Here is a 14,871-nt window from a genome sequence, read left to right on the forward strand (position 1 = left end):
GCAGGATTTTTGAATTCATTCTATTTAATAGGGTTTTTTTTTGTTTTTCTTAAATTGTTTTTTTTATAGTTTCACCCTACACCATTAGGTTGTTTGATAATCGGAATAGGTTCAAATCTGGTTTTTTATATTTTTTTTTGTTGTTATTTTTTTATTAGTTAATTTTTTTTTGTTGTGTTTTTTCTATGTTATTTAAATTATTAATTGAAACAATGACTCTGTTTGGATTTTTTTTCCCTAACAAGTTTTGTACATCAAAAAAGTTTTTTGCCTTGGTGGTGGAGCGCGGGCAACAAATCCAGGGACAACTGGCACACATCTAGGTGAGATGGAATAACTTGTGTACCCTGAACTTGGTCTATGACACCAGAATTGGTAAAATGCTGGTCAATCGACTCCAATCAATAATTACTGCTAAGTGGGTTGTCATGTTTGAAAATATGAGTACTTGGTTGAATTTCCTTTCACGAAACTCCTCTGTCCTCCACTGTCGCTGTTCCGCGCTGGCTCACCACCATTCCTGCAACCAAAACTCCCTGCCTGGTGGTGTCGGGATTGAAAGTGGTTGTTTGATATTTAGTGGTTGAGTATGCAAACAGTCAGTTGAGTAAAAAATAGGTATTGTGTAACCCTGGTTTTTATAAAGTTGAAATTTGATGCTTTTTTAAAATCATGATTTTAAATTCAAACCATGGTTTTGAAAACGCAATCCAAAACAAAGCTTAATCCTGATCGTGAAGGTTGCTTGAACTTTTAGAAAAAAAGTTCGATTCAATCACAACATTTTTTTTTCTCGAAAACTATTCATTTCCTATGTCAATCAAAGGTTATCTAATAAGACGGGGAGGGAAATTATGCCTCAGCAGACTATAGGTTTACATAATAATAGTGATCCTTGATTGCTTAGAACTTAGGAGTTGACAAAAAGAAACCATGGCTTGATGGAAGTATAAAACAAATACCAGTTTTTTTCTTTTTAAGTGTCCCAAAAAAGTTCAATAGTTTAAGAGCAAGATTTATAAGTTGAATGATCGGTTAATCTTTTAATTTTAATAATTTAATCTATTTCTTATAATCAAAGTAGCTATTGTCTAGTAAGTTAGGAAGATTGAAGATTAATACATGTAAAATCTCTCATTGATAAATTTAAGAACTCTTAGATACTCAAGTATTTTTTTTGAGAAAATTCATTGATATTTTAGAGGGAAATACTAATAAAATACATATACATTAGATAATAGAGACCGTGAACTTGAAGCTTAAAGGATTCATGAGGTATTTTAAGCTCACGAGTCTTGTTCTTATGTGGAGAGAAGTTGTAATGTAATTTTACCCTAACAGCTTTAAAGAGAGATAAATATTTCTTAATTACACATTATTAATGAGGAATAAGTTGTAAATTATTTTGAATATTTTTATACATTTAGTGGTGTAAAAAAGTTATCGTGCCAGAATTATTGACTAAAAAAAATTGTTATTTTTCAATTTGTTAATTGTGTTAATTTAAGTAAACTCTTAATTTGTGGCATTTATTGATCGAGACAGACTAACAAAAATTTTTGTTGACTTTGGTGTAATCAATCACGTTTGAAACACCAAGTATGAGACGATCGTTTTGTCATGATCACAATGTGTTTATCTTCCTATATTACTAATTATAAACTTTGGTTTTAATTTTTCATTGAATCTATAGCTACAACAGAGATGTATTTTTTATTTTCTAGATAATTTTTTTATATTTTGAAAAAAATAAAAATGTTTTACAATTCTTTTTTTTTTGATGAAAAAATGTTTTACAATTCTCAATTGAGAAAAGAAACATAGAAATGAAAAGGAAAAAAAAATGGAGATGGAGAATCGTATTTTGTAGACTTAGATGCCCAATTTGTACAGTAAAACAAAACACCCAACCTGATCTAAAGAATTAAATTGGATTTTATATTGAACAGTTTTTTTATATATAAAAAATAATTTTGTTTTGGTGTTTTAAAAAAAAGGAAATATATCGTTGTTTTTTTTAAAAATTAAAACCTGGATCAACCCATTGATCCTTGAATTAACCTCTTTTACCTTGAACTGCGTCGAAACGCATTAAATTCAAACAAATTTTCAATTTCAAGTCAGATGTCAATAGGACCCACGAGTAATATTATTCTTTAAAAAAATAATTTTTTTTAAAAAATAAAAAACAAATTCATTGTAGCGAATGCCATAACATCGTTTTTTTTTTTTTCATTTTTCATAGCCCGATGACGATACAAATGCTCAAACTATTTTCTTCCGAAGAAAATCTCTTTCATGTTACGTGTCGTGTATTATTATAGAAGAAAATAAGAGTTAGTGATTTAATTTGTCATTATATAATAAAATATTTTTTAATATTTTTTATATTTTTAATTGATTCGATTTTACATTTGAAAATATGTGATTTGCACATATTATTTTTTATATTTTAAAAGATCATGTGATTTTATATTTGAATAAGACAGGTAAGTACTGGAATGATTTCATGCATAGATTATGTGATTTTTCTAGTTTACCTTGAGAACCTTGCCACAAGGTTTTATTAAGGACTTAAACGTAACTACGTAAGGATAAAAATAAATTAATAAAAAATATAAAGATAAATTAAAAATTGTATTGTTATATAAAGAAATATTGAGCAGTTAACCTAAAAAAAACAATTGTAACCTGCGAGATAATTTTAAGCAAAAGTGCAAGATTATTTGCCACATGGCACCACTAGATTTGATAAAGAAGATCCAAACGGTAACTCGGTGTGAAACTATCAAAAACTGGAGGCCATTCCGACAACGTGACTTGCAAAGCCAATAAAAGGCATTTTATGGTTGCTTGACCCATTAGTAAAAAAATTTTATTGCTTCTAATAATCAGTTTAGTAATTTTTTTATTTGAAAAACAAAACTATTATTATATTATTTTAATGAAAAATATTTTCACCCACATGGAATAGTATTTCCCCACGGTGTTTTATATCTTGTTAATATTCTTTATATTGTTAAAAAATATATATAATAAAAAATATATTTTTGTAGAAATATATCAATTTGAATATAAATAATATATTTAGATTTCGGGAATGAGTAGAAGCTATGCAGAAGTAAGCAATGATAAAACCATATGTCACCGAATGAGGGCTGCTCTCCATCACCTCGCTTCTTCCGTCTCGAAGTGGAAAATCAATCTTCCCGGCAAAACAATAACCCCACCCTTCACACACACTCTTTTCTCCCCCCCTTTCTTTCATTAATTGACTTCCATTCCCAAAAATATTTATATATATAAAAAAACTCGCATCCTTGATATTTAAATGGCTATAATAGCAATGGATTAACATTACTTCTCTATCCCTCTAGTCTCTACTCAGTACAACTTTCAAAGCCTTGCTAGCTTAGCCCTTCGCCAACCAAGAACATCCCGATCGCTTACGGGTGGAATCTCCAGCCATAATTCCGGCGAGATGGGAAGATAATGAGAAACTATCATCAAAGGTTGCGATGTCTTATTCGGATTGCTTATCAGACCTTCTCTGCGGCGAGGAATCCTCCGATATATTCTCCGGCGAGTCGCCGGGATGCTCGACGGGCCTCGAATCTCACGACTTTGTAGAAGAATCATCCATTGCTAGTTTCATAGAAGATGAAAGGAACTTCGTGCCTGGTTTCGATTACTTGTCTCGGTTTCAATCTCAATCTCTCGATGCTTCCGCACGAGAAGAATCTGTTGCATGGATTCTCAAGGTGAAAAAAAAAAACTCTACATTTTTCTGATATTTTATTACCATAATGACACCATATCCTATTTACCAACTGCTTTAAAGAGATCTGTGCCGTCGAGCTCGTCAGTTCGAGTAACTAGCTCGTCAGTTCGAGTAACTAGTCATTTATCAACCGTTGGATGAACTGATTTAAATGCTGGAGTGGCGGCGCACGTTAGCTTAATTCCATAACATCTATTAACTATTTATTTTTAATCGTAGGTGCAAGCATACCATGGATTCCAGCCATTAACGGCGTATCTCTCCGTCAACTATTTGGATCGCTTCTTCTATTCTCGCCGATTACCGGTAATTACTCGTTAAACTTTGTTACTTGCAATAGCGGTGTAATATAAAAATAAAAGATGTATATATGTGATAAATTGAGGGACTTAAAAGTAACGATTTTGACTATGAAGGATTGAAGGTAAATAATATATTTGACTTTTCAAACAATGAAGGGGACGCAAGTACCTCACGTAAGAAATTACAGATGCCGTGGAGAATTATTTACGATTGCGAGTGAGGAAGTTGTGTTGTTTTTTTATTTTTTTTATTTTTTCATGTGTTAAGCCCATTTTGGAAACATGAACCGACCAAACAATTATTGTGATTTATCATATTGTCAAGGATTATTTTTCCAATGTAATTAAACTATCTATACAGTGCATAACTTTGTTTCTATACTTTATAATGCTCTTATAAAGTTTTGGACTCTATACATTATTCTGTTTTAGACTTTATCACACTCTGTCCCTACTTGAAACACGTGTAATGCTTTTAAAATGCAATCATAAAGTATAACGCTATAAATAAAATTAACGGTTGGATAATAATTAAACATTTATCATCATCATTATCATCATTTTTTATATAATTAATATTTCTTGAACGATGATTATTAATGCTTTATGGACGATGATGGTAATTTTTTGTGGTTGCTTTTACTATATCATTGCAGCAAACAGACGGGTGGCCATGGCAACTCTTATCTGTTGCTTGCTTATCACTAGCTGCTAAAATGGAGGAACCTCTGGTTCCTTCTCTATTGGATCTCCAGGTATTTGCTGTGATACGAGTAATCTTTAATTTGACTCACGAGACTGTATAATTAAGTCCTAGATTAAGCGATGTGAATTATATTGGTTTGTAGGTCGAGGGTGCCAAATATATCTTCGAGCCAAGAACAATTCGTAGGATGGAACTCCTGGTTCTCAGCGTTTTAGACTGGAGGCTAAGATCCATAACACCATTTAGTTTTACAGGTTTCTTTGCATGCAAGCTCGATCCCACAGGAGCATATATTGGCTTTCTGATTTCAAGGGCTACGGAAATCATTTTATCAAACATCAAAGGTAATTAATACAAATACATGCATGCATACCTCACATACATTTTATATGTTTCCGTGCATACACTGATCAATAATCGCCTCTTTTCTTTTCTTTTTTTTTGTTGTGAGCAGAGGCGAGCTTTCTCGAGTATTGGCCATCAAGCATTGCTGCAGCAGCGATACTTTGTGCAGCCAATGACATTCCAAACTTGCCTCTCTTTAATCCTGAACATGCTGAATCATGGTGTGATGGGCTAAGCAAAGTAAGAATTAATATGATGAGTCTAAGCAATTGATGATTATGATTGCGGTTTGACAAGCCTTAGTTTTTTAATAAGTACAAAATAGCCTCTCAACTCCAAAACATATCAAATTGCAGGACAAAATCATCAGCTGCTACCGGCTAATGCAAGATCTCGTGCTCGACAATAGCCGGCGGAAATCCACAAAGGTCTTACTGCCTCAACTTCGAGTAACAATTCGGGCCAGAATGAGGTCCAGTGGCAGCGACTCATCATCCTCTTCTTCGACATCATCTTATAAAAGGAGAAAATTAAATAACTGCTTTTGGGTACATGATGACAAAGGAAATTCCGAGTGAAGGGAGAGAGCAATAAAAACAAGAGATTGAAAGTGGGGAGGAATAAAACAAAGTGGCCCAACATATCTAGTATCCTTAAATATTTTCTTCGAGGATTTGGAGAGAAAATTGACTCGAGTGATTAGATTATTAGAGAAAATTATCTAGTATATACGTATGCATGAGAGAGTTTGGTTTGAAGATTTTTTTTATTTTTTCAGTGGGATTTTGCCATTCATTATGAATGGCATTGCAGATTCCCAAGGGAAGGGAATTTGTCACATTAGATATTTTTGTGTGAGGAAAGAAGGAAAAAAAAGAAGCTTGTGTTTAATAGTTGCATATAGTGGAGTCATCAAGTGTGAAAGAAGTGGGGTGCTGAATTTCAATCTCAGCATTGATTGTTGAATGAATGGGAGGGAGATGGCGGGACCCTAGTATTAGGCTCGGCGGAAAAGGAGGCAAAGAAAAATGAAATGGGCTGGCAAGACAAGGGATTGAACTTTGAAATTTGAGCTCCTGGGCATGGGAGGTGATGTAGGCAGAGCTTCTCATATTGGCCACCATGATTGCTACACCGAGATATGTGTGCGTTTCTATTGATGGCATTGTATAGAACGGGATAACATGACCTTCCAACGCATGTTGATTGTTTATAGACTCTGAGAGAGTGGTCTGTGTGCCTGTGCTCTAGCTAGGTGCATACCACACAAGTGTGTATCTGTGCTTTTTTGGCGGGAATTGCCTCTTGGTCCACCTTGGCCTAACATCCCATATAGACTTTGTCCACGCCTGTGGTGGTTACACGTTTGTAAACTTTTTTATTTGTTTAATTTTTTTCCAGAGGAGAGGAGAAAAAACCCTCTTTCGGGGCCTAAGTTTAGGCTTGACAACACAAAAGGTCTCTGGGGCCTTTCATGCGTGTCTGTATCCGATTTTGATCAATATAATAGTCCAATTCTTAGTTTTTTTTTTATATTCCTCTCTACTCTCTGTGCATGGCATGTGATTGGCAATAGTAACTTTGTAGCTTTCTGATTTGTTTTTATTACTGTACAAGAACTTTTAAGAGCAGGCAAGGAATTTAGTGAGGCCACTACCCAGTGCACTAAAGGGCCAAGCACAGCGATGGATCGGTCCCGCGAGTATTAAAATCGATTTCTGTCATGAATATGACTCCTTAATCGTTATCTATTACACAGTGCATCCTGTGACTGATTCATGGCTATTTTGCAACTAAATGTTTCTGGTGTTATGCCCATCCGATTTATTGACCATTCAAATTATTACTCGATCGTAATTAAGAAATTGCAAGCTAATAATTAGCTAGGGCATGATGTTGAAGTATATACACAAGACGGTACGTACAAGTTTGAGTGTGCGTTGCATAGTGGTGATCAGATACTGTGGGAAAAAGGCGAAGACCTCAAAAGCTCCTTTTCCTTTAAACATACTTGCAGCTTCTACACGTCAATACAAATAGAAACGCCCACGAGAAAGGTTGTCATTTAGCCCTAGATCTCCGACACAAGGTATATATATTATCTTTTGCATGTAGTGATATGTTATAGCATGCACAATGGCCCTTCCCTTGTTTATTTTGAAAGGTAACCATGCAATATAGGGGATACCCACATTTATCACGATAGCTTTTCATCTCATAAATTTGTGAGATCCATATCATGGATAAAACATCCATCTCATAAAGTCTCACACGTTCACATCAAATCTCTGCTTTAATATTGGACCACAAATTAAGAAGTTAAGATAGCTAGCAACACGCATGTTAACAATTCTTAGTCGGTACAATCTCGACGGTTCCTTTTGGAATTACTTCGGAGCAAGCACCATTTATGCCTCCGATCATGGGCAGTTAATTAGGAGCACCCGATTGGTATGAAATCGGAGAGTTCAATGGCTTGAGATATAATTCGAGTGAACGACACCGAGGAAAAATCAGTTCATAGAAATTAATATACATATATTTTCTCAAGGCCTTATAAATAGTTCGCTCCACCGACGTGGATCCCAGAAGCCATGGTGCATGTCGGAATCAACTTGGTGAATGCTAGTATGCATTGCAGTGGCTCACTAACCAATTTATGTAACGTGGCGTTTCCTCATTAGACCAGCTTGGTGGGAGCCACGAGGATTTGGATTTTACCAATAAAAAATGCATCTCTTAATCCTCCCGGCCTCCTGAAGGTCTGCTTTGGGAACCAACGGATGATAATTATTATTTTAACAGTAATAAGACGCCGAGGATGATAAGTGACAGAAGCACTGATCGATCAAATAGACAAGCAATATGACAAGCTGCGGTCCGTGGAACGCAATGACACGCACATATATATAAATAAAACATGCAGGCTTAATTTAAAGATTGTATATTGGATAATTTATTTTAATTATCATGTTTAAGTTTCCATCATTTCAATTTTCATAGCTGTCATTTAATTGAGGAAAACTACCTTCTTTATATATAGATTTAAATAGTTAAAAACTTTTTTAAATCTTCTCTTAAAATAAAAACATGATATACATAGACACACACGCACAGTAATAAGTGGCTGATATTAGGGGCCCTAGAGTGTGATTTAACACGCGGGTATGCAACCAGCAAATTGGGGGAGGATGGTGACTTTCGGGCTTCTTTATTCGATATAAAAAAAGTTGAACTTATAAAAAATTGGGTTTTGTCAGCAGTTCTACCACCATTATCCTCTATTCTGATACGCTAAAAAAAATAAATTATTTAATATTTAGATAGTGGTTAATAATGTTTTTATATTAATTTTTTTATAGCCCAAGAAATATATTATTAATAGTAGATATTTTAATACTTGTAAAATAGTTTTTTTTATAGGGTTCAGGGACCTTCCAATAAAAAAATCAATGACTTTTAAATAATAGATTATAATTAAAAGAAAGAAAAATTTAAATTTCAAGAATTTATTTTTATTTTAATATAATAAATGTTTTAAGAATTAAAATATGAATACACGAAGAGTAGAAATTATAAACCTTTTACAAAGTTAAATAATTTTTTTTTAATAATTCATCATATTCATGTTTATCTGAGCTCAACACATAATCAAACTCAAATATAATAAATGAATCTGAGAATTACCAAACTCGTATTAATTTGAACAATCAAACCTAAATATATTAGGTATTGTAATTCGTCAGTTCCATATTGGCTTAAGTTATGACCCTGTTAATGGTTTAGATTTTTTTCATGTTGTATCAGAAATACCGATTAAAATAATACTGAATTATCAGCCATATATTTTATGCCATGTGAATTTCGGTTTGTTGATTTCTTATTAAATTGTAGCTATAATAACTCACCTATAATAGCGTATATCAATTATCAATAGAATGAAAGCTATTTCTACCAAAAAAATAATATAAATAATGAATGAATGAATGCTATCAATTGCAGTAATAACTAGTAATAATCATGAGCTGCAAGCACACTTTAATCAGACCAATTAGAGGACGGCATATCTAACCCGAATAGCTAGATCGAAAATGGGGTTTCTATAGCAGCACGTAGCCAACGGCCAACGGCTACCTCGTTAGATCCAATATGCATGAGAGTTGCCCTTGAGGTCCCCTAGCCATGGCACCATTGTTCATTCTCTTATCTCATTCCCCACGCGCGCACTTCTTTTTCTTTTTCCTAAACAAAATGGTGCTTAAAGTGAGGAATCCTAAGTATAAACCCCAAAAGTTCTTTATTCCTCCCAGTGAAAGGTGGGCTTATGGGAGTGTAGGGAGCAGAATCCTACTCTTTACCTCCACCTTTTCTTAGAGAAATTTAAACTTTATTCTGTGGGCATGACAAAAATGGAGGACCCTAGAATTCAGCTTTTAAAGATGATTTTAGTTGTAACACAGCGCCTCGTGGGGTTGCTGTAAAAGGATTATAGGCCCATTGGGAACTAAAGAGTTCAGAAGATGGAATGATGCCCACAATATATTTCAGATATAGTTTTTGTGATTTTGTACTCAAAAGTCGCCATCCTGTGTCATACACTTGTTAAAAGAGAGAAGCCACAAAGAAAGTAATATCGTATATGAAATATCATACCACCTTGCACCTGGAAAAATTCACATTTTGTCTCTAATAGCAGTAAAATATTTCTGACCTTATCAGGACAAGTACTATATATCCGCTTACGCATGTTCCAATCAAGTATTCCCTCCTGTTTTCCATTGAATGAAACTTCAATATACTACTACTATTCATAACAAATTATGTGTTCAACTCCATCGGCAATGATACCATGTATCAGTAATGCTACTCCTGTACGTAGAGTATTATCGTAAGTAGCAAGCCCTGATAGCTAGTTCATGATTCTATAGTTGAATATTACTTATAATGGAGAGGCTAAATAAAAAAAAGGAGGGCGTGCTTTGGCTTTACAACTCACGTTACCTTCTTTGGATGCCATGAAAAGAAACTGAAAGGGAAGGATGGGAGTGACTACTACTCTCGAGGGAGCGTCTTGCACGGATGTCGCGTTGCCCTTTATTGCCTTTGTGATAGTGCTTGGACCTCCATGTTAAGAGTGGAGACAAAAGTGTCTTCTCTTCTGTTCTGTTCAATCAACATGTTCAACAGCACCACCAGTACTGACCGCCCCCCCTCGATCGCCCCATACATTACTAATTCAAGCTAGCGTATACAATATACTCCTTTATGAAGACATGTGTATAAATACATAGATAAATATAGCTTATTAATTAAGCTTAGTTTTACACCTTATAACAGTATTCTACATAACAATTATCAAAAGCAACCAATAAAGCTGGCTGTCTCTTCGCGTAAAATATTGATGTTGCAAGGCAGACATGCGAGCCAAACTAGCTAGCTCTATCGGGCCTAAAGGGAAAGCCGATTGGTAATTTCAAGAAAAAGAATGCCAAGGCTTCCAATTATGGCATGAATTTATTCGGGGCTTGTGTCAGCGTAGTAGAAAAAGAGAGGAGGATACATGTTTGGCTGATCGATGCAAAAAAGACATTTCTGTTTAGCCGAAAGCCTTAATGTACTCTGCAGCTTGTTTTTTTTAAAAAAAAGAAAGAGAAAATACCGAAGACATGCAGTAAAAAACGACAGGATAAGATTGATTAATTGTGAAAGGAGGAAGCTTTGTTAAGAAATTGCTTCCACCTGCTGCTGCTGCTGCTGCTGCTGCTGTTGTTATATAGATTACCAGACATCAACAAAGAAGATCACATTAGTAGGTTTTTTCCTGAGTTTTTTTTTCCTAGGTTAGTGTGTTTTTAATTCTTAATTCCCTAAACAGTGTATTTTTAAACTTATATGTCGAGGGAAGGCATTTTTTGACACACATGCACTAAAACACAATTAACGAAGATTACATGTTAATAAAATAACAATAATAAAAAAAGATTGTTTCTCAGCAATACTATTTTTTTTTTGTTTTTTCTTTCGGACTCTATTCTTCCATAACAGCACCGCGCTAACAATGTTTATTTCTTTTACAGGAACAAAAGTATCAGTCTTGACTTGGGTTTCTGAGTTCCTTTTATCAGCATAAACCTAATTTTTAAGTTTTCAATGTCTTATAATTAAGTTTTACCGTGCTTAGAACTTGCTCGATACAAAAGCTAATCGAGAGCTCTAGCTAGGAACTCCACATGTTAATAAAATAGATCAATACTAATAGTATTGCATGGAATTGTCTCATTTCATCTCTGCTACAATAGAGAAATACTGGTAGTTGTTAGGCAAGAACAAGTGAACAAACATGATTATACACCATTTAATAAGTGGGGGCGTAAAGAGGAATAAGACATTATTTCAAGCACCTTACCTACAAACTAGTAGACAGCCCAAGCAAAATGATGATGTTAAAAATGCAGACCCAAATCCTAGTATAACTTAATCAATAAAGCTGGAAAGTAAGCATTCTGTTAGATGTGATTTAAGAGTGGATACAAAGATTTCATTTTTAAAATGGATTCTAATTTTTAACAAATATCAGGTACTAACACCTCGTTTGCACGATCATCCCATCAAGATCATAGTTGTAGAATTATATATATATATATATATATATATATATATATTCTCTCACCTCAGTGTTTTATATGTACATAAATCTTGCTTGAGGAAACGGAGAGCAGCAGGATTATAGCCAAGTAAGTAGGATTTCAATGTTTTCCAGACACTTCATCAGAAGACAGATTGCAATAACCAAAATGCGGGAGACTTTGCTGTTTTTATTTTATGTTCTTTAAGTAAATTTATTTGGATTGAAATTATTGATTTAATTAGGTTTATGTTAATATTATAAAGTAAAAAAACTATAAAATGCTGACGTCGACTTTATGTGGCATAATTTGCCAAACAAATATTTTTAATAATTTTATAATCAAGTGACTCGATTATAAGACACGTGTATCAATTTCAAGGGTAATTAGACCCAGTTGGCACGCCTATTTTTCAATTGTGTATGTGAGCTTTTTTCTTTTCTTTCGAGTACATCGATTTTTCCCAACCTATCAATCAATTACTTTTTTTTATTATTATTAATATAGATATTCGAACGAGTTTGTATACACCTCGACTAATTTTATAATTTTTAAAATTAACAATCATGTAAACTTTCAGTAGCTATCAATCAATTAATACTATATTTAACAAATAAAATATTGTTAAATCATTTACTAGGCTAAAAAAAACCATTTAAAAGGAAAATTTCACATAACTTGGATGAAATTAAGTATTTGATTGGTAGTTTGAAAAAACCAATGTACTCAAATGAGGGTTTATGTCCTAGATCGAAAAAACCTCAAAATTAAGTTAGTATACCGGCAATGCAATCATCCCAATTTCTAGGCACTGTGAGCATTACTTTTGTTCTTGAAATCTTTCAGGTTACCGATGGATCTACGAAAGCGAGAATCCATCTCCACGTCTCATTTAAATTACAGAATCGTCTGTAATTAGCTCTGAAAAATGAAATCATTTTATGGAATATTCGTTTTCAGTAAATAATCACTGCCCATAATTGTTTATCTATCTTAGAAACGTACACGAGCACTCATTAATTAACATCTTCTTCCCACATTATAAGCTTTTGAACTAAAAAATGGCTTTACTTGATTCAAATGAAAGCAGACATTGTAATATATATCGCACAATATCGAGCCAGACATGACAGCAAATGGATTAATTCACATATCCTTTCGAAGAAAGAAAAAGGTGTTCACATTTTAGGCATGGTTACATGCATGATTGCGGGTGATGAGTTCTCTTTATAAAGAAAACGTAACCAGTTTGTTTTTGTGTTTTAAAATTATTAAAAAAAAATTTGAATTTTTTTATTTTTTTTATTTTAAATTAATATTTTTTGGTGTTTTTAGATCATTTTAATGCGCTGATATCAAAAATAATTTTTTTTTAAAAAAATTATTTTTAATGCATTTATAAGTGAAAATTATTTTGAAAAGCTACCGCAACCACACTCGATAACAGTAGTTTTGTGTGTTTTTTCTTGGACGAAAGGAATGGAAAGAAGAAAAAAAATTGAATCCATTTGGTTTGTTATGTTTACTTATTAAGCAGCTTTAAGTTCAAGTTCTCAAGATAAAAACGATTGGTAAAAAGTTTATTTAATTTAATGAAAAACAAATATTCTATTTTTAAAAAAATAGATTATGAAAGAAGCATGCCATCATCTATTTTTTTATATATATAAATACTATCTATTATAATAAAATCTATTATAATTAAACACTTGAAAAAATATTATGAAAATGGTAAGATTTATTTATCTTTTATTCTTTTAATTCAATTAAAAAAAAAAGAGAGGAATACATGTATTTAGATACAACGGCGGCCTTTAGCTCTTGCCTTCAACTTGAACAAGCATCTTCATGGCATTCATGAGATGCTTCATTGTGAGCTAATTAATGTCGAATTAATTCACGTGCAATAAACAAGAATCATAAAGGGACAAGAGCATCTCCTCCTACTGCAATATGATCCATTCTAGTGCATTCCACATCAACAAAGCACAGTCACATTATTTTCCAAACTTTACGACAAGAAGGGAAAATTAAAGAAAAAGCAATGAGGGAAAGACGAACGAACTTCATTCTCTCGAGCTTATATATTTGATAATCACATGATTAAAAAAGAAAAAAAGCAAAAGATGTGTGTACTGAGCAAAAAGCTAGTCTTGGGTTTCGATCACTCCTTGTTGATGCAATTAAAAGTAAACTGTTCACATTATCTTGAAAAGGGTGTGATTTTTTTTACCGAACACCCTTTTTGACGAGACTGTTCACATTGGGTGTGTCTCCTTTCTATACAATATTTATGTTCAATGTTTAAAAATGACATCAATTAATTATATTCTAGGATCAATATTTAGTATCTTAAATTAAATTTTTTAGTTGAGATGGTTTTATAATGTGGTATTAAAATTTTGTTGACTAAGTAGTTATAAATTTAAATTTTATTAATTTTATTCTATTTGATAATAATTAAACATAAAAATAATTATATTTTACTAATCTTAAGTGTCTTTCACTTGAGAGAATGCACTAGAGAATAATATAAATTATATCTTGATAAGTAGTTTAAGTTTGTGTAAATTATATAATTATTAGATAGTGTAAAGCATAAACTTGTATAAGTTCCAAATTAAAAAAAAATTATTTAAAAGAATATATTAAAAAATAATATAAATTATATTTTATAATCTTATTTTATATATGTTAGCCTTTTTAAATTAAAATTTTTCTTTGATGTTTTTACACCCTCGCAAGGGCTGATTTTCGTTGTCCTGAAGTTTCCACACGTCTCTATGTAAAAAAGTAAAGGAAACAATCAATATTATTAAAAAAAACACTATACATACTATATATATTCCAAATGACATGACAGCAGATCACTTATCTGTGTTTTTATTATAAGAAAGAGTCGTGAGTATTTTTGTATGTAAGAAGGTACAATGTTAACCTTCAAAAAAGTGAAGAGGTCTCTGGTCTCATATTTAAACCCTGTGGTTACTTATATGATTGTCACTGGAGGCTTACATGGTCGTTAACTTTAGGGCCTGAGGGATTAGTCGAGGTACGCGCAAGCTAACCCGGACACTCACGTTAAACTTAAAAAATAAAATGAAGAGATTA

General features: G+C 32.8%; 1 protein-coding gene across 1 annotated transcript; it reads left to right on the plus strand.

The window, feature by feature from the left end:
- Positions 1–3,110: 3,110 nt before the first annotated feature.
- Positions 3,111–6,667, plus strand: LOC7462617 (cyclin-D1-1). The gene is made up of 6 exons (XM_002314692.3): positions 3,111–3,761; positions 4,001–4,087; positions 4,740–4,838; positions 4,932–5,133; positions 5,244–5,374; positions 5,491–6,667. The coding sequence occupies exons 1-6, from the start codon at positions 3,519–3,521 to the stop codon at positions 5,710–5,712; spliced, it is 984 nt and encodes a 327-aa protein (XP_002314728.1). The 5' UTR covers positions 3,111–3,518; the 3' UTR covers positions 5,713–6,667.
- Positions 6,668–14,871: the final 8,204 nt, after the last annotated feature.

The sequence above is a fragment of the Populus trichocarpa genome, chromosome 10 (genome assembly GCF_000002775.5).
Source record: "Populus trichocarpa isolate Nisqually-1 chromosome 10, P.trichocarpa_v4.1, whole genome shotgun sequence".
NCBI classification, from domain to species: Eukaryota; Viridiplantae; Streptophyta; class Magnoliopsida; order Malpighiales; family Salicaceae; genus Populus; species Populus trichocarpa.

Coding starts and splice junctions, on each gene's coding strand:
- LOC7462617 (XM_002314692.3), top strand. CDS start 3,519: ATGTCTTATTCGGATTGCTTATCAGACCTTCTCTGCGGCGAGGAATCC. Junction 3,762..4,000: donor CTGTTGCATGGATTCTCAAG/GTGAAAAAAAAA, acceptor TTTTAATCGTAG/GTGCAAGCATACCATGGATT. Junction 5,375..5,490: donor GGTGTGATGGGCTAAGCAAA/GTAAGAATTAAT, acceptor ATCAAATTGCAG/GACAAAATCATCAGCTGCTA.